Source organism: Fusarium oxysporum, chromosome 4 (assembly GCF_000149955.1).
Source record: "Fusarium oxysporum f. sp. lycopersici 4287 chromosome 4, whole genome shotgun sequence".
Classification (NCBI taxonomy): domain Eukaryota; kingdom Fungi; phylum Ascomycota; class Sordariomycetes; order Hypocreales; family Nectriaceae; genus Fusarium; species Fusarium oxysporum.
Window position 1 is genome coordinate 1,697,092 of NC_030989.1, and position 18,161 is coordinate 1,715,252.

Genomic DNA, 18,161 nt, shown 5'->3' on the forward strand with positions numbered 1-18,161 from the left:
CTTAGAAATAATGTTGTATAGCATGATCATGCATGGATGCTCATTATGCCCAAGCAGCCCTGTGACTGGTCTGAGAGACTCTTTTTTAGCATCGACGCCAGGCGGGGGAGTTTTCTTTAGCATCAGGAGATCTGCCAGGGGAAGTGGGCTCTGTAGATTGAGGACGCGCAGATGCATGTCAACCTGGATAGAAATCAAGTTGAAGAACTTGGAGCGTAAAGAGAGCCTGGGGATAGCTAAGATAATAGAACCTCTCGTCTTCCTTAGAGTCCCGAGTGACTGAAATCTGTGCATCAGAACCCCCCCCCCCCTCCGCTATCCGTGATACAGCCTCCAAAAACCAAACTGCTCATGACCCAATACCAGAGACTTTGGACATTTGAGTTATCTGTCAGTGAGGAGTCGCACAATCAAAGTCGTACTTGGATCAATATTATTTCATTGTGATATGCTGTAATGAAGGCATATGAGGTCTATCAGCTGCAAACCAATCTCATCATCGTATAAATGGTTCATGGCTATTCTTAGTTGAGGTTTTCAGCTGCGCCAACGTGTAACAATCCTCGAACGATGAGATCAGTTACACGACCATTCATTTTAACTTGGGACCAAAAACAAGTGACAGTCTCTTCTTTATCAAAGTATCAATCTTTCAGAAGCTGAAGCAATAATTACTCATAGAATCACGCATTTGTCTCAAGTTCCCTACTGCCACTCTGTGAGCATCTCTATCCTTCGTCTCAGGAAGATCAGGACCCATCCATGTCCGTCCCCTACTATCTCAAGACAAAAGATCTTTCTCTTTATTTTATCCTTGATTCTTAAGCGAGGTCGGCTGTCTCAAATTCCCCATTCCGTTCACTGCCAGTTTCTGATTGCCGTATGTCAGTGGATGAATGGTTGAGATAGCTTACGATGGTGACGTGTCCCATGAAGATGGAAGATTATGCACATGTGAACAGCGATACGCTAAATTAATGGTGTGCTGAAATGCCGGCGATCGAGATAATGCAGTAAATGTGAGGTTACGATGGATTGGGTATTTAATGCAAGAGAGCTGAAAGATACCTACCTACCTCTAGGCTTTTAGGTCGGTAGGTAGGTAGACAGGGAGTTATTAATAACTAAGCCAAGATCCCATGTGAAAACTGTCCTCCCTCAAGGAATTGTGGAAATATGTATTGCTGATTATTGAGATCGTTCTAGAAAAATATTGACATGGCCGTTAGCGATGATGGACACTCTATCCCCCTGCAGGTCTGAACGCTTCTGTTGGTCCGCCCCTTTTAGCGGGATCTTCGGCGTCGTCACCTCCCGCTGGGCCCTTGTGGCTTCAGCCACGTTTCCCGCTGTAGCCTCAGGGCGATCACGGCAACCTCCAGCTTCAACATCGTGACATTTTCGGCCTCGAAACTTGCTGAGCCGGACTCCAGGACTGTCGCTTTAGATTCCGATATATAGAACATGGGCGCCACCATGTCCGTTATCAAGGTAACATACACATCATGACAACTTGCTCCTATACTCCTCTCCTACTGACATCCACATGATCGCTACTAGACGCTCATTGTTCCCGCCGTCATCTCCTTGATACTCTTCATCCTCCTCACTTACGTCCTCATTCCCCTCTGGCGCCGATATGCCCGCTACAGCCAGTACCTACCTCTCGACACACTCTCTTCTCAAACATCGTCCCTGCGACAGCGCATAACGTCCCGGATGGCCACTTGGCGCTCTAATCGCGGCGTCGCATTCGCATCCGAGGACGTCTCCGATGATGGGCTGGAAGACGATGATGGAGAGGAACTCGGGAACGTCGACGAGGATACGTGGCGCCAGATGGAGGCTGATACTCGTGCTGCTCGGCCAGACAACACCAGGCGATTAAGTAGAGAGTAAGTGCTGCTGTTTAGCAACCTAGAATCTTTATTGCACATCCCCATCCACAACAGTAACTGACATCATGTTTGCAGTCTTGAAGAGGGTTTCAGGGACGATAGCGACGATGAGCCAGACCGGCTTGCAAGGAATAATTTTAGGTCATAATGTTACAATTCAATACGTTTCTTACACCTTTCGGATTCATAAAATACTTTACATATATGGATGGATATTCAGCAGAACACATCTCTGAAGCGACAGAAGAAATAGTCAATTATATTTAAAGTTTTGAAATACTTAGATTAATTTAGGAGAAAGTATATGTATTTCAGTATACCTTTAAGTTAGTAGTTGTATTAATATCATTTCTCAAGTTAATCTAAGTATTTTAGTAATACTGAACGACTCCCACGCACATAGTATTTTCCAGTGATAGAACATGACGTGCAGCTTATTGTACGACAGTATTCATCATCGTCGCATGTGATTTTGAAGCAACAGGTTGATATTCATTCATCGCTTGTAGCGCTATCTACCTCAATCATTAGAAATCATATCGCTAAAACTATATCGCTCTTCATCAAAGATTCCAAAATCGCACCCAGGTTCAAGGGCACAGCCAACAAAGAAAGATACAGCCATTCTTCGAAAGTGAAATAGAAATAACCTGATCCTTCATGCCACCCCCCATAGCCAAGTCCTCCGCACGAGACAGAAGCTAGAATCTGATCATGAGGCTGTTGGCTGAGCAACTTTCCTTTTCCCCTCTGCCTTCGACTCTGTTTCTTTGGCCGACTTCTTTGGAACATCCTTCGGTGGATCAGGGAGAGTCACTAGTTTCTCGGGTTCCTCCTCAGCCATATCTCCCCGAGGACCAACATTGGTCTTCTTGTCGATAAAGCCCGGTTCTGATTCCGAGGCAGTCTTCTGCACGGGTGGTTGAGGCACAGTGACATCAGTGACTGTAGAATTAGTCTTGTTCTTGCTTCCCGCGGTGCCATTAATTGATGCGGCTCCAGTGGCAGATCCGCCCGCCTCTCCTGGTGTAGGAACGTCGAATGGAGGTTGCTTAGCGACTTCAGGTAACTTCCACGAAGTGCTAGCTTCGGCAGGAGTGATATGATCATGGCCGTCAACGTTCCCGACTGCCGAAGGGAATTCAACTGTCTTTTCCTTTTTTGTTCCAGCCTGGTTTCGATCTTCTCTCATCTCTGTGCTTGGTCCTGGGGGCAGGTTACTCTTCTCTCGCTGACTCGGGAGGATTGCAATCTCAGGGGCATCAATGGCTCGTCTGTACCTGTTTGCTTCCTCAGGACTTCTGTTTGCCGGGGGCTCTATGACAATATTCAGCCATGCGAGTCTGCGAGCCTCGCATGCCTGAAATTGCTTTGTGCGAGATGCAAGCCATTCGTCATCCAACAATCGACTGACCTTAGGGAACTTCCATTCGTGCCAGGCGCGCTAGGCCTTTCTAGCACTAGAAACTATCCGGCCTGGCAGATAGGTATATTGCCTTGGCAATGGTGATGCGATCATTTTCTTGGAATATTCTTCCTTGTGGCTAATCCTACTTTCGACGCATGGATCAGATGAACAAAAGCCACATTCTGACGGTATAATTTGGCCCTCTTGGTCCTCGTACCTGGGTTGGGGACGTTGGAGTGTTGGAATAGCAAGGTGGTCACACTCGTATCGAATGGGGATACAATTTCCCATGGGACAGTATTGCTCACCTTCAACAATGATAGCATCGCTCTCTGGAGTTCGAGAAACTAGACGATGTTTCAGGTAACTGTGCAAGCAACGGTGGCCAAATGGATGACCGCAAGGAAGATATACTCGAGTCTCGCAGCGTTTCCAGCTGTGGTAATCGCTGGTAGAGTCATGGAGTTGCTTGTTGCACATGACACAATGATTCGGGCCTGAATCAGGGTGTTTCACTTTTGGATCGCGAGCCCTGGGATCTTGTCTCCCCAAATTTACAAAACCTGACGGATCTGACGGTCCGCGCTGGTGGGCAGGAGGTAGTTGTCGTACATTATGAATAAAGAAGCGTCTTTCCTCATTTCCTGTATTTTTTCGGAATAATCGTTCTGTGGCCTTGCTCCAGGTTCGTTTGAAGAAGGGTTTTTTTGCTGTTTTGCCGGTATTTCCTTCAGCCGGAACTGATGAGGGAGCCTCGACTGGATTTTGAACCTCGGGGACTTGTGAAACTGGAGGCGTGTCTTCGTGCCGCGATTGTATGTTCTTGATCTGTTGTTCGGAAGACTCTGTAACACTGCGTCCTTCCGCAGTGTCCATGTTTGAGTGGTGAAATTGCTCATAGCGTCTGAAGTGATGGGCGAACGGGCGAGTAAGCGAGAGTTTGGACGTAAAATATGGTAGTTGTGATGATCTTGACGATGTGTTTTGATGATGATGATGGAGAGGAGAGTTCCACATCAAAGGGGTCTGTTTTATACATATGCTCGCTTTCCTCGATCAAGCGTTAAACACACTCTCCTTTCACTGTCCTCTTTGGAAGGAGTCTTCTTCTTTATTGTCGTGGAAAGGGTTTTGATGCAGAGGAGGCAGTTTTAATCCCCCCAAACGGGAAGATATCCTGCCTCTCTCAACACTATTCAAAGGCGCGATTGGCACATTGGGCTTTGACTATGAACCTAGGTAGGTAAGTTATCATGTAAGTAACTGCTTCCATTATTTTTCAATTATTGTACCTAGGTAGTGTAGGTAGGTCGGTCTTTCATTGCACCCAGTGCCGTCTCTCATGTGTGTCTGTTATAAATACCTACTAGGTAGGTGACCCACAATTCGTGACTTCCGGCCTTTACCTTACATCACGTTCGTCTACGGAGTACATCCATAACAATCCCATCCGTTCCATTTACTTGCACCATTTCTATCATCGCGACTCCTAAAGATGCGTTTTCGTACAGAGCTGAAAAATATTCGCACATTCTCAAGTAAGTCCTTCTACACACGTTCCTGAGTCTTTCTATCACTCTTGCTTTTCTCGGGTACGTTTTGCTAATCATGATCACAGAGCTTACAGCTGCACTTGGCTCTCTTGAGAAGATTGCCTGGTTGCGCTTGAGCGATGATACTGCACGATTCACCGTCATCCCAGACATGGGATCTCAAGTATGGGCGTATGTATTCTTCCTTCTCAAGCTATGTAATTGCTTATAAATCTCAAGGTCTCTTGCCATGGACTTCATCTTTGATGGCTATCACATTCAGTCCGCCGAGGCAGGTAATACTATTAACTTGGAGCTTCCTCTTCAACCACTTCAACGCGCCCTCAAGTCTGCGCTTAACAGTATCTCTGCTTCCCTACGCCTCACAAAGAAAGACGGTCTGCCAGTTCTTTCGATGACTATCACAACGACTACGTCAGCTACCAACCCAGCTGGGGCCGCGAAACCTTCAGGAACAGCCACTGGTGACGACCCATTCGATGACGACGAAATGTTTCAGGCAGAGCACCTCGAGACTTCATTGAGACGAGAGCATGAGAAGATCATCACTCAGGACATACCCGTGCGTGTCCTTCATCCCGAAACAGTTGAGACTATCATGCAGCCTCGAGTACGAGAACCAGATGTCCACATTCAACTGCCCCCTCTTCTTCAGCTCAAGGCCATCTCAGACCGCTTCACCAAGCTTGCTATGGCCTCTAATTCTGGCTCTTCTGCTCATACGAAATCCCCAAAACTTGAGCTTAGCGCCAACATGCACGGTGGTCTACGACTACGGATCGCAACCGAGACTACAGATATCTGTAGTGTGTGGTCTAATCTCGAAAACCCAGAGCTTGACCCCGCACAGCTCGATTGTCCCGTGGAGGAGCATCCAAGTACGAAGTTTCGAGCAGGCGGTCCCAATCATTGGGCGACTGTACGTGTCGATGGTAAGGACTGGAGCCGTGTCCTTAGTGTTGGTCGCTTGGAAGGCAGGGTCATTGCCTGTTTTGCTGACGACCATGCGTTAATCCTCTACGTCTATGTGCCCCAGTACGATGATGCTACAGCGGATGACTCTGTCGTGACAGTGAGTTTGCCCTGTGTTTGCCCTCAACCCCATCAATTGTGTGCTAACAATGCCAGTACTATGTACAGTCATATAGTATGTGAAACACATCAAGATGAATGATGAACTTTCATGTTTCGGGCGTTGGAGCTGGGTAGCGATTTCTAGAACGGATTTTGGTATTGAGTTGGGCGTTCGGTCAAAAGTGTATGTCTGTCAAAGCACGCAGTAATCAAAAAAATCAACGGTAGAATTCTTCATCGTATTATCGTTCTTTGTCAAATACCTCCTCGAGTCGTGATCATGTCTCGATGGTAGCATTAGGGTCTATTCTCTTCCTGGTCCAAAACATTACAACTCGTCCGCTTCCTCAATTCTTTGTGTACAGTCGCTGTTATAGCCCCAGGCCAGCGCTCCTACAATTCAAACCATCGCAGAAATACAAGACGCAACAATATTCTAACTATTAATACATATTGATTCGTTCCTAGCACGAATCCCCACGAGAACGCCAGAAATTGACTTGGTATTTCAAATCCAAACGAATATGACACTTATTCGTGCCTTACTTGGCCATGACATCGACATATCGACCACCCTTTCGTGGCTTCTTCTTGTCACTAGCTTTGCGAGGCGCCACGCTGAGTAAATCGTCGATGCTGCTCGCATTGCTCATGCTTGTCGTTGGCCGACTAGGTGGTGCGCTGGCATTGCTAGTGTTGGAAACGGATCGAGCCATAGCAGGGGGTGCAAGGCCCAGGCTCTCCGTCGATGCCTGCTTGGACAGTTCTGGTGTTCCAGCTCGAACTTTGGGGGGCATGAGGGGTGGCGGCGCACTATTGCTCGTAACCAAAGGTGGTGGAGGAGTGCCAGTGGGAGGCGGGGGAGTTCCAGAGACAGAGCGAGGGCCAGCCTTGGGGGGAGGAGGTGTAGCAGTCTTGGCTGGTGTGTTCTCGGCGCCTGGCTTCTTATTGACCCATCGCTTTAGTTCAGGGTCGTATACAAAGCTGCTGGCTTCACCCAGCTTCGCCCGGATGGGCTTGCCAGGAGAAGAATCACCAGATGAGGTCTGCTCAAGGGGCGCTTTCTTGCTACCTCCGAACCAGCCACCGAAACCCCAGCCCTTCTTGGACGACTGTTGGGCAGCTGCACGCTTGGCTGTTACACTTGTTAGCCATGTATCATATCGATGGGAAAGGTAAACTCACCATCCTCCTCGGCAGCCTTACGGAACATCTCGTCGTTCTCCCTGTCCTTCTCCGCCTTGGACTTCTCGGTGGGTTTCATGGAAGGGAAGTCGTCTTCGTCATCATCCATGAAACTCTTCTTCTTAGGTTTGGGCTGCTCATCGTCATCCTCAGCAGTGGACTGAGGCTCATATGATGGAGGCTCATAACCGTAAGGCTGGAATGAAGGCGGCTCGTAGCCGCCATTACCGCTCTCTCCAGTATTGTGCTCACTTGCCTGCTCAGGTGGGTTTGAGGACATTTGAGGCGGCTCGTATCCGTAACTGAGAGGCTGGAACCCCTGTGACGAACTATCGGCAGGCTTCTCATCGTTGCCCATTGATGTTGATGCTGGCATTCCATAGGGCTGGTATCCAGCAGGAGAGTAACCCTGCGTAATTTGAGCAGCTGGTGCAAGGCCTGCCGGTCCACCAAGGCCAGCACTGGTCGGCTCAGACTGAGGAACGGACGGGGTGTAGCCTTCACCTCGGTCAGCCGAGGCAGCACCAGGGTAGGAAAGTTCGTATGAGTTAGGGGCATATTCGGTAGAACTTCGTCCAGGTGTGTACTGAGATGTGGGAGAGTAAAGGTTCGCGGAAGCAGCGGGCGTCGAAATATTCGGCGCGTATTTGGATGCTGCAATGCTTGCCGATGGTTGAGCAGGTGTCATGCCGAAGCTAGGTGACTGCTGACCGTAGACGTCAAAGTTAGAAACCGAAGGCGAACGACTAAACTCTCCAGAGGGGCGGTTAAACGGTCCTGCCTCTCCAGTACCTCCATTGTTCTCCTCGTTGTCATCACCTGCGACGAACTTATTGAATCGGTTCCACATGCTATCCGAGACCTTGTTCATGCTTGGCTTGGAGATCCATGAGCCACTCTCCTCCTTCGGCGCTTGCTTCAGTCTCAACATGAAGTCTTCAACAGCAGTCTCGAGAACATGATGATGGTATGGCGATCGCTTAGTTTGGGAGGACATTGCCGTCAAGATGGCGTCGCAGTACTGCATTGCCTTGTCCCGGTGGCCATACTCAGCAAGCGTCATTGCATGTTCGAGCTTGTAGGCAGCAAGATGAGGTGTGCCTGCAGCTGCAAGAGCCCCTCCTGCAAGAGATAGGCCATACTCATAGACCTCGCTGAGCTGTAGTGCCTCTGTTTCCTTGGCAAACTGGTCAGACTGTTGCCTATGATCAGCTCCAATGAGCACGAAGTTGGCGTTGGGGTCGTCAAGACCACCGAAAATAGACGCATGGCGGCCAAAGATGAAGCAAATGTGGGCTGCCTCAGCTCGCCCATAGCTAGAGAGCAGATTTCCGAGGGCATTCAATCCCTGGATATCATCGGTGCTTCGGTTGCTCAAGACAAGAGAAAGAGTCTCTCTCCACTTGTCCAATCCGTCGAGTGTATCCTTGGTAGGTCCTGGGCCCCCGCCAGTGGACATCAGTTGAAGACCAGCCCGAGCATGGACAGGAACTAATTCATCCACGCAATCTTCAAGGTTTCCAGAAAGAATCTTGTACAGTGCAGCCATAGACTCGTTGGCGTGACCAGGGTAGTTAACTTCTTTGCGAACGAATTCCTGTGCCACGCGTTTGTAGAGATCGCCTTCCACGGTATGTGAGATCAGCATGGCGTGACCCCATAGTCGTTTATCAACCAGAGCCCAAACAGCCTTGTCTCGATCGCCCCTCAGAAGATGATGACGAATTTGATCCATGGATGAGACATCGACACCATCGGCTTGCATTGAGGTAATCGACGGTACTCCTGTGTCAAAACTAGCAGCGGCAGGGAAAAGCGCATCATCACGTGCAGACGATGTGTTTTCACCAGGCGAGAGGACATCTCGAACAGCTGCCTCCACAGTAGGGTTACCTTCCAGTATTCCATCGTTCTCGATGAAGATACGCATAATCTTCCATAGGAGTAGACGCTCGACAGCTCTCTTTGCCTCGAGAGAGAGTTGGGAGTGAAAAGAGACATCAGGAAGATCTTTTTCGAGTAGCTCAATTCCAGCACTGAGCCATCCGATGGTCTCTTTCTTCTTTGATTTGCCCCTGAGAGGACCTGGGAATTTAGCCACATGCTCGTGGAGCGGCTCAATGTCCTTAACACTCTGGACCTTGACTTCCCCTGGTGTTCGTACAACCATCGGAACAGTCTGGTTTATGCCATACCGAGGAACGCTCTTGGGGAAAGAGGTAACGACAGTACCGCCAACGCCCCATGAGATAATAGGCACTCCTTTCCATCGCTGAAGCTCATCATGCTCCCGCCCATCAGTGGGCGCAACCATGTTCATTGTGATAGACTGGCCGCGAGTACGGACAGTTGAGACACCAGGGGCTGGGGCCATCGGAGCAGTGGGAGCCACTGGAGCATAAGGTGAAGGGGCTGGCTTTGCGCCTACTGGAGAAGGATAGGAGTGTGAGTGGGCAGACGAAGGTCGGCGTGCTGAGTCTGAGGACCTCTGAGCCTGCTTATGGCCGAAGGATGCGCTTGGCGATTGCGTCTGAGCGCGAGGAGGTGGTACAAAGCCAGCCTGCGCTGTTGGCGGGGCATGGGGCGCATATGGACCCGGTTGCTTGGGAGGCGAGAGGGTAAGTTGGCCAGCATAGCTTGGAGGGGGTGGTGTCTGTGTGGACTTTGGAGGAGATGCAGGGTTATATCTCGAATCATGATGAGGTATGGCATGAGTAGCGCTCGCAGATCTAGTGGGAGTCTGTTGCTCATCCTCCTCATCTACCTCACGTGTGGGTGGCAGAGACGAAACTCGGCTCATCCTTGGCTCAAAGTGAGCACTCTCAGAATGGGTCAACGGGCTTGATGTCCTAGGCTGATGTGGGAGCACAGGTCCGGGGCCAGAAGTTGCCACGGCTCCGTAAGAACCGTGGCTCTTGGGGACGGGAGGTGCTGGTGAATAACGACTGCTTGCAGGAGCCGGCGGGGCAGTATGGCTTGTACCAGGTGCAGGAGAATACCGAGAAGCGCTTGTCGAGGCGGGCGGAGGCATGTGGTTGGCAGAAGTGGTCAGGGCAGCATAAGGACTGACTCTCTCAGGCGCAACCAGGCCAGCGCCTGGAACAAGAGCCGGCTGGCTGGGGGGCTCGCTGTACGATTCACCAGGTGTGACCGCCGTAGTTGGCAAAGGTGGTGGAGCCATATGGTTTGGCGCCGCGGGTGCTAATGGTGAAGGGATATGTGGTGCGTGAGCCATTGGGGGCGCATTTCGCGCGGGAGATAGGGCCCTCTGGCTTGTCCGTGAACTAGGCCGTGGTCTAGATGTCATGGGCAACTCCTCAAAGAAGTTCTCCTTGTGTTGCGCACCAGGAGTTGTGGGTTTGGGAGGTGCTGTAGATTGTTGGTGGCTAGGCAGGCCATGGCTAGAGGAAGGAGGAGTGAGTCTCGTTGGGGGAGCCGGCATGCCAACGCTTGCACTTCTAGGCGGGGGTTGAACTGGAGCATGAAGCTGATTAGCTTGAGAAAGCTGTTGCATGCTCGCCCTCTTTCGAGGCTTCACCAGGTTGGTGACAAGATCAGTAGGCAGGTCATACGGTGAGTGGTAACCTCCCTTTGACTTATCCGCGAAGCTTTGCGCCTTGGACATATCAGGACGTGCTGGCGGAGGCTGGCCGTATTGAGGAGCTGTACCGAAAGGTGTTACGACAGGTGCTGGAGTATTATATGCCGAGGTTTGGGGAGCAGCAGCCGCAGGAACTTGCATGCTGGGAGCATACGGAGATGGCGCTGGGTGAGTAGCTGGTACCTGCGGCATATAGGGATTGGAGCCAGAAGGTTGACGTGAGGTAGGGGCAGGCGCCGAAGCTGGAGCTGGGGCTGGCTCCTCATCCTCCAAGAAACCTTCATCATCGCTTCCAAAGAAGGCAGCTGGGTCAACTTGCTTGTCATCTCCCACATTCTCTTCAAGCAGAAAATCATCATCTTCGTCATCGGCGAAAGCTTGTTCCCATTTTGATGCAAGGTCTTCCTTCTTAGCTGGGGAGGAGTCGGGTGCCGCAGGAGCTGGGTCGGATGAAGCAGGTGTTGGCGCAGGCTGCGCTGCCTTTTTGTCCTCCTCGCTGTCTTCATCGCTATCCTCGTCATCATCACTGCTGTCCTCCTCCTCCTCCTCCTCCTCCTCCTCCTCCCCCTCCTCGTCTTCCTCTTCCTCTTCGGGGGTTCCCTCAAGTGCAGACTTGTTCGAGATGGCGCCTGCGTTCATGGAATCCAAAACCTGCATTGTCGATTTTCGTTCCAAAGCAGGGGCAGGTTTCTCATCAGATGCCGGCTCAGAGCCTTGAACTTGACTGAAGAAATCATCGCCTTCCGTGGTTTCATCGTCGAGCGAGTCGCTTAAAGTGTGGTTTGGTTGTTCACTGGGAACCTCATGATTTTCTTTCTCGGGTGGGGGGATAAGTGGCATCCCTTCTTCATATCGTTCATCAGAATCTTGGCCCTCTGGACTCTTCAAATCTCCCCCAATAGATATCGAGGAGGAGTGTCCTCGCCTAGGTGCATCTAGCCCATCTGTCGTCTCCTCTCGCTGGTATAGCTCCTCCTCTGCATCCGCTTCCTTCTCGGTTTCCTCTAAAACGTCCAAGGCCTGATTGGAAGGAAGAGGCTGTTGGTCCTCTACTTCGGAATTTGTGTGGGCGGGTGGCACAGGTGGGAAAGAGTTTGTTCGGTCGGTAGGCGGCATGAACTTGAAAGGGTCGGTATCAGTGCGACTCGAGTTCCATTCACCTTCATCCTCATCTCCGAAGCTGATTTCGTGAGACACTGTGCGAGCGAATGACATGGAACTTGAGTGCTGAGATACAGGTGCCTTAGGTTGTGAAGCAACTTCGAGTTCGGTTTCTTCGAAGGCGGTTTCCTCTTGTGTTTGGTTAGGGACTGCACCATCGGATGCTAACCATTCATTGCTGTCATCGTCGTCATCTTCGTGTGACGGCCAGGCGTTGGCGGCGCCATTTTGTTCCGAAGAGTTTTGATCCTTTTGTGACGACACGTCTGGACTTGTAGGCACATCGGCTTGGGCGACCGCGTCTGGGGTTGTAGATGACGTCGCGTGTGCGGGAGCCTCGGTGGAGCTGGTAGGGTCGGGATGGTTTGGCATCGTGGCCAGATCTGTCGCTTTTGGCGATTCAGAAGCCATCGCGAAGCCGATTCGGGCGTTGGCTCGTAGGGTGAAAAGGAAAGAAGTGCCAATAGCAAATACTTTTTGCAATCGTGTCAGCGGAACGGTTTCAGTACAAAGGGGCTACTACCGAGCAAGCTAATCTGCGCGGAGCTAGGATGGGAGCTTTGCGACTTTCAGGGGGTAGAGGGCCTTGTAATCATAAGGTAAACCAGAGGCCGGGAGAGGAATTTCGTACTTAGTATACAAGAATCAAAGAATCAGATTGAATGTTGTCGCGTTTAGTTAGAGTCGCCCTTTCGCCATGATCATCTGAGTAACGAAAGAGGCGTTTGCAGGAGTTGGAAGGGAAACGTTCTGGAGGTAAAGTACAGATCTCTCATAAGTGCAAGTTGGCATGTACCAAAATATGGGGACCCAGAAAGGCAACTGCTACCCGTTCGGCGCCGCAAGATGATGATGGATTTCTGTACTAAGAGGTCCTCAATTGATGCGATATAGTTGGATATTTGCATTACTTTCAGATTTATGAGGCATAGAGTTTAGGATATCCCTGAGTATTTTTTTATTATTTCTTGAGTTTCCTTAATATTATCATTTATCATTATGGAATAGCAGTCCATTTTAGAAGCTTCATCCCTAGTACTGTTTTCTTTCAGTCAAGTATGCACCTTGCATGGTGTGCTGGAGCTCGCTCGAGTCCCCTAGTCTATGACCATATCAAGCCGTGGATTATCCGCCCCTCGTCTGACTGACTTCCCCATCAACGACTGGAATCTAGACCTAAATCTTTCGCCTTTGATTGAACATCTGATGAGCAGATACGATCAAATTTGCTTCACAACAAGGTCATCCCCTGGACACGGCTGGGAGTGTAACCCCTGGGCGTAGTCTTGGCTCATTCCTTACCGCGGCCAAGGCAACAGATATCTAATCATGGCAATTTCCAATTCCATCCATTGGGTTACTGAGGCTACCCTGGAGGGGTTGAGTGACCACTATATTTTTAATGAATCAATGTTGAAGGGTATTATCTATGCTATCATTAACGATTATAACTTTTAGTCCTCAAGTCCAAACACATAAAGCACGTCTAACTGTCCAGAGCCTGTGCCTCACACATCTTTCGATACAATCCGCCCTGAGCAAGCAGCTCTTGATGAGTTCCCGCCTCTGTGATTTTGCCACCCAAGAAAACACAAATCTTGTCAGCGTCCCTGGATTGTGCTCAAAGCGATGAGCAACGGCAATGGTAAATGCGGTCTCCTTCCTTTCGCTGCTTTCTGGCAACGCGCCTTGTACAATTTTCTCGCTCTCAGTGTCAAGAGCACTTGTAGCTTCATCAAGGAGAAAGGACCTTTGGGATTACGGATAAGGGCTCGGGCAATGGCGATTCGCTGTCTCTGTCCTCCAGACAGTTGCGCGCCGTTTGAGCCAGCCTGTGTATCGAGACCTTCGGGCAAAGACGAGACGAAGTCCCATGCATTGGCTGCGCGGAGGGCTGCCTCAATCCGCTTGTCAGGAACCGAAGTGGCAAGGTCCTTACCCTCGGTCTCTGGATCATCGACACCAAGAGCAATATTCTCTCGTATCGTGCCCTGGAAAAGAGTTGGCTCTTGTTGAACCAGACCAATGATGCGACGGTAGAGGCGAGGGTTGAGAGTGGGAAGTGCTGAGTTAGCAATGCTGATTGTGCCGCTTGACGGATCATAGAAACGTTCAAGCATAGCTATCATAGTTGACTTTCCACAGCCTGACGCGCCAACAAGCGCGACAAATTGTCCAGGCTTGACATCTAAGTCGATGCCGCGGAGAACGGGGGCGTGAGGTCGAAGAGGGTACGAGAATCGGACATCATCCAAAACAACCGGGCCTCCAGACTTGGGACCGTTATCTCGATTCTCAGGTGTTTCTTGGACGCTGGGCTGGAGCTGATTGAGCCAGAATATGTAGTTGGCAGCGTTGACTCCCTTGGTGATACTGGTTGAGAATTGGAAGAGCTGAGCAGAAGCCTGACCAGAGTAGAAGACTCCCAAGAAAGCGACAAAGAAATTGTACATGGAGATGTCGCCATATGAAAGAAGACGGCAGCCATACCAGAAACCAAGAGCTTGAAACCAATACTCAATTGATTGAGTCAGAGCAAAGAAGATCATGATACGGAAAAGGTCGTTCTTTGATCCAGTAACGGCTTGATTCAGCTCATCAACATACTTGTCCAAGACTGACTCCTCAATGGCCAGAGAAGAAACGGTTCGAATGGCAGTGATAGCCTCGGAAGCAATTGAAGCGCTAGTAGAGTATCGTTTCGAGGTATCCCGGTCCAGTTTGGCGTCGAGGCGAATCTTGAAGTAACCGGAGCTGACCAAAGGAGGAAGGCCAGCGCAAACGACCACCAGACCCAACTTCCAGCTGTGAATTATAGCCAAGAGACTGCAGGCAGCCAGGTTGAGAATAGCAATGAGGATGAGTGCCACGTTAAAGCCCATCAGCTCGAGGATCGATTGAGGATTGGAGTCAACGCGACTGGCCAGAGCACCAGTGCTGTTTTCCTTGCGGTCAAAGAACTGGAGGTCTTGACGAAGCATATCCCGGAGACTCTGCTTGCGAAGTTTGTGGCTGAGGAACTGAGCGATGGTGTTGGTAGCATAGCCAAGAGCAAAGTACGACACCAACAAACCGGCTGCGAGAACGATGAACATGCTTGCGTAGAAATCGCCGCGGTCTCTCATCCTGTCACCAGTGAGGGTGAAGACCTCGACAACGTGCGCAAGCAGAATGGCCTGACCGGGGAATGCTGCAACAGCTCCTAAACAACCCGCAAGAACAAAGAAATACGACCAAGCAACCTCTGGGCTCTCACGAATGAGACGATAAACGACATAAAAGATGCCCATTTGTTTGTGGTTGTCATAGTTGCCAAGCTCCTTGCCAGCTTCGAGACGCTCCTGGACGTGGGTTTCGTATTGGGTAACCGTCTTGCTAAGACCGAGCTCTTCCTTGTCTCCTTCAGGGGCAACTTCCTCTTCTTCGTCAGTCGAAACATTATTGGGGTCATTCTCAACTGCAAGGTTCTGAATCTTGACGAGTTTAGCGTAAGCACCATCTTGAGCAATTAGGGACTCGTGAGAGCCCTGTTCGATGATAGAACCCTTGGACATGACGACGATGTTATCAGCTTTGCGAATGGTGGCGAGCTTGTGAGCGATAACGATGGTAGTGCGGCCTTCAGATGCTTTGTCGAGTGCTTGCTGAACGACACTCTCGGCGTGAGGATCAAGAGCGCTTGTAGCCTCGTCAAGAAGAAGAACCTTGGGCTGCGATACGACACTGCGAGCAATAGCAACACGCTGTTTCTGACCACCAGAGAGAAGTCCACCTCGTTGCCCGATTTGTGTGTTGTAACCTTCTGGAAGTTCCATGATGAAATTGTGAGCAAAAGCCATCTTGGCAGCCTCCTGGATTCGTTCCATCTGTTGTTCAGCAGGTGAATTCTCCCACTCAGTACCAACTAAACCGTGCTTAATGTTGTCGAAAACAGAACCCTCAAAGAGAACAGGCTCTTGCTGGACGAGACGGACGTTTCGGCGGAGCCAGTTGAGGTTAAGCTTATCAATGGGACGACCGTCCAGTTTGATAGTACCAGATTTGGGGTTGTACCACCGCTCAATCAGACCAACAATAGTGCTCTTGCCTGATCCTGATTGACCTACTAGTGCCGTGACTTTACCAGCGGGGACGTTAAGAGAGAAGTCTTCTAGCACAGTGACACCAGGTCTGGTGGGATAGGCAAACGAAACATTCTCAAGCTCGACATGTCCAACTGTCTCGGATGGTGTCTCGCCATCCTTGGAAAGGGGGTCGATAGCTGATGCTCGGTCGATGAGAGTGAAAAGCTGTGCTGCACCAGACATGGCACGGCTGAAGTCGATAGTGTACGGGGTGAGCTGGGTCAACTGAACAGCCGCAATGACAACGGAGAGGAGAACCGTGAAGATGACACCCGAGCTTTTGATTTCGCCAGTTGAGAGCATACGCACACCCTGCCAGAAAGCGAGTCCGAAACCGAGGTAGATGATGGTGTAATCGGCAGAGAACATGAGACCAAAGAGAATGGAGATCTTCTTTCCAACGGTGTGAGCTTCCTCGAGGTGTTTATCAAACTTGTCGACGAGTCTAGCTCGCATCTCAAAGGCGTGAACAGTGCGCACGCTGGCGAGGATACCCTCAGCGAGCGAGTTGGCTTGGCCGTGAATCTCGAGGATCTTGACTTCGTGAACAGCTTCCATCGTAGCAACAACAGTCATGACGATGATGGTTGCCGGAGCAATACATAAGCAGATCAGAGTAAGCTTCCACTGCACGACGAAAGCGACAATGAAGGCAGTGAGGAAGGCAGCGATGCCCTGAAAGAAAAGACCAAGTTTCTCAGCGATGCCGGTCTGAATCAAGCGGCCGTTGGAGGTAGCCTGCGTAGCGATGGAACCGCCGCTTCCGAAGTCATAGTAGGCAACCTCTTGTCGAAGAGCCGCGCGAAGGTACTCCTTTCGAATGTTGCGTACAATACGGTAAGAGGAGTAGGTGAGGAAGACGTTCCAGATGTAGGAGAGAACGAATCGACCAATGCCAAGGTACACAAAGTAGAGTCTTGTTTGAACGTTAGGAGAGAATTGTATGGGATATGGCTCTGAAGGACTCACGCTAGGTCAGCAACTTCTTTTCGGAACTTGCTAGGCTGAGAATCTCCAGAAGTAAAGTCGGTAATTGTGGTGATGAACTGTCCAAAGATGAGGTTCTGGAGAGCGATACCGGCACCTGAACCTATGGCAGCGGCGAGAGCAATGCCTTGCATTAAATACTCTGTGGGACCTGCATATGTGAGGATACGCTTTAGAGTGTTAGTATGGTATTTTCCACGGGTTTGTATTGCTGTTTATCACCTTGTAGTCACCCCAAGAACCCTCAATTTCTCCCTCTTCTCCAGCACTGGGAGCATCGCCGCCCTCGGCGTTGACAACAGCATCCTCAGGAGTTGAGGTCGCATCGCTGCCACCTGCGACCTTTTCATTTTCCTTTTCGTTAATGCTGGGAGCCATGGTGGTCTGCCGCACAAATTGCACCAGGCGATCCTGACGCCTAAAAGAAGTGAACTCGTGTGATCTGGCGCTTTGATATAAAGTCAAAGAATCAGGCCAGTATATTCAGGCTATAAGCCCTGCTTAAAGAAAGAAATAGATTGACGGAACCAGAAAGGAGAGGGAAGAGACCATGACTTTTACCAAGGGAATAGCGTGCTTTTGAAGAAAATACCACCCGAGAACTTTTGAGAGATGAACCCGGGGGGTGGAGTGAGGGTAGACCAGATTTAGACGGCAACGAATGGTGATCCTTGGCATTTTAGCTTGTGTTTTTTTATCAGATCCGCATGTAAAGTGGTCCAAGTGGGTCACTGATTGATAATGGATATCTAGACGAAAATCATCGATGCGATCACGGAGGTTGAGGGAAGAGTTTACGTATTTGCTGAGTTGTCTGTATTTGATACTGTTGTTGAATAAGAGGCCATTGGCAGGTAGTTCCTTATTTTCTTCTCATATGTAAGTTAATTTTCCACCATCTCATTTCTCTCGAGGCAGTCCATTCATCCATTGAGGTAACATGCATGCCATGCATTCATTTGAACCAGGGTCTTTTCGGAAATCATGCCGGACACATGCCTCATCTCATGGCTGAAGTCTTGGCTTAATATCAAAAGGGTTCAACTCATCATAAACGCTTGAACATAGATCTTGATATTTCACAGCATTATTTCCCAAGTGAGACTGCATCATCAAATTACGCAAATGTCTTCACGTACCTTGAGATGGCAACTTAAACTTTATCAACTC

At 50.0% G+C, this 18,161-nt stretch overlaps 5 protein-coding genes across 8 annotated transcripts; 2 read left to right on the forward strand and 3 right to left on the reverse strand.

The window, feature by feature from the left end:
- Positions 1 to 641: 641 nt before the first annotated feature.
- On the forward strand, positions 642 to 2,291 carry FOXG_07968 (uncharacterized protein). 2 transcript variants are annotated; one of them, XM_018386667.1, is made up of 3 exons: positions 642 to 1,491; positions 1,561 to 1,895; positions 1,974 to 2,291. In XM_018386667.1, exons 1-3 carry the CDS (start codon positions 1,465 to 1,467, stop codon positions 2,044 to 2,046), a joined length of 435 nt encoding a protein of 144 aa, XP_018243849.1. In that variant the 5' UTR covers positions 642 to 1,464; the 3' UTR covers positions 2,047 to 2,291. The 2 variants fall into 2 exon arrangements, with proteins under 2 accessions (XP_018243849.1, XP_018243850.1); XM_018386668.1 differs by having other exon boundaries at positions 1,561 to 2,291.
- A 77-nt stretch (positions 2,292 to 2,368) lies between these two features.
- Positions 2,369 to 3,375, reverse strand: FOXG_07969 (uncharacterized protein). The gene is made up of 2 exons (XM_018386669.1): positions 3,179 to 3,375; positions 2,369 to 3,104 (listed from the first exon to the last, which is right to left on the reverse strand). The coding sequence occupies exon 2, from the start codon at positions 3,088 to 3,090 to the stop codon at positions 2,611 to 2,613; it is 480 nt and encodes a 159-aa protein (XP_018243851.1). The 5' UTR covers positions 3,091 to 3,104; positions 3,179 to 3,375; the 3' UTR covers positions 2,369 to 2,610.
- Positions 3,376 to 4,712: 1,337 nt separating this feature from the next.
- FOXG_07970 (HUS1 checkpoint protein) lies at positions 4,713 to 6,501 on the forward strand. Of its 2 annotated transcripts, XM_018386670.1 has the most exons (4): positions 4,713 to 4,844; positions 4,925 to 5,030; positions 5,079 to 5,931; positions 5,988 to 6,501. In XM_018386670.1, the coding sequence occupies exons 1-4, from the start codon at positions 4,802 to 4,804 to the stop codon at positions 6,012 to 6,014; spliced, it is 1,029 nt and encodes a 342-aa protein (XP_018243852.1). In that variant the 5' UTR covers positions 4,713 to 4,801; the 3' UTR covers positions 6,015 to 6,501. The 2 variants fall into 2 exon arrangements, with proteins under 2 accessions (XP_018243852.1, XP_018243853.1); XM_018386671.1 differs by having other exon boundaries at positions 4,925 to 5,931.
- On the reverse strand, positions 6,087 to 12,652 carry FOXG_07971 (uncharacterized protein). Of its 2 annotated transcripts, XM_018386673.1 has the most exons (3): positions 12,512 to 12,652; positions 7,119 to 12,353; positions 6,087 to 7,068 (listed from the first exon to the last, which is right to left on the reverse strand). In XM_018386673.1, exons 2-3 carry the CDS (start codon positions 12,289 to 12,291, stop codon positions 6,476 to 6,478), a joined length of 5,766 nt encoding a protein of 1,921 aa, XP_018243855.1. In that variant the 5' UTR covers positions 12,292 to 12,353; positions 12,512 to 12,652; the 3' UTR covers positions 6,087 to 6,475. The 2 variants fall into 2 exon arrangements, with proteins under 2 accessions (XP_018243855.1, XP_018243854.1); XM_018386672.1 differs by having other exon boundaries at positions 7,119 to 12,652.
- Positions 12,653 to 13,201: 549 nt separating this feature from the next.
- Positions 13,202 to 18,149, reverse strand: FOXG_07972 (uncharacterized protein). The gene is made up of 3 exons (XM_018386674.1): positions 17,214 to 18,149; positions 16,974 to 17,161; positions 13,202 to 16,920 (listed from the first exon to the last, which is right to left on the reverse strand). Exons 1-3 carry the CDS (start codon positions 17,367 to 17,369, stop codon positions 13,482 to 13,484), a joined length of 3,783 nt encoding a protein of 1,260 aa, XP_018243856.1. The 5' UTR covers positions 17,370 to 18,149; the 3' UTR covers positions 13,202 to 13,481.
- Positions 18,150 to 18,161: the final 12 nt, after the last annotated feature.

Bases quoted from the DNA above. Each gene is read 5' to 3' on its own strand.
- FOXG_07968 (XM_018386667.1), top strand. From the start codon at position 1,465: ATGGGCGCCACCATGTCCGTTATCAAG. The intron at 1,492-1,560 runs GTAACATACACA...GATCGCTACTAG, and splicing joins CCACCATGTCCGTTATCAAG to ACGCTCATTGTTCCCGCCGT. The intron at 1,896-1,973 runs GTAAGTGCTGCT...TCATGTTTGCAG, and splicing joins ACCAGGCGATTAAGTAGAGA to TCTTGAAGAGGGTTTCAGGG.
- FOXG_07969 (XM_018386669.1), bottom strand. From the start codon at position 3,090: ATGAGAGAAGATCGAAACCAGGCTGGAACAAAAAAGGAAAAGACAGTT.
- FOXG_07970 (XM_018386670.1), top strand. From the start codon at position 4,802: ATGCGTTTTCGTACAGAGCTGAAAAATATTCGCACATTCTCAA. The intron at 5,031-5,078 runs GTATGTATTCTT...ATAAATCTCAAG, and splicing joins ATGGGATCTCAAGTATGGGC to GTCTCTTGCCATGGACTTCA. The intron at 5,932-5,987 runs GTGAGTTTGCCC...TAACAATGCCAG, and splicing joins CGGATGACTCTGTCGTGACA to TACTATGTACAGTCATATAG.
- FOXG_07971 (XM_018386673.1), bottom strand. From the start codon at position 12,291: ATGGCTTCTGAATCGCCAAAAGCGACAGATCTGGCCACGATGCCAAAC. The intron at 7,069-7,118 runs GTGAGTTTACCT...CAAGTGTAACAG, and splicing joins TAAGGCTGCCGAGGAGGATG to CCAAGCGTGCAGCTGCCCAA.
- FOXG_07972 (XM_018386674.1), bottom strand. From the start codon at position 17,369: ATGGCTCCCAGCATTAACGAAAAGGAAAATGAAAAGGTCGCAGGTGGC. The intron at 17,162-17,213 runs GTGATAAACAGC...AACACTCTAAAG, and splicing joins GTTCTTGGGGTGACTACAAG to CGTATCCTCACATATGCAGG. The intron at 16,921-16,973 runs GTGAGTCCTTCA...CGTTCAAACAAG, and splicing joins AAAGAAGTTGCTGACCTAGC to ACTCTACTTTGTGTACCTTG.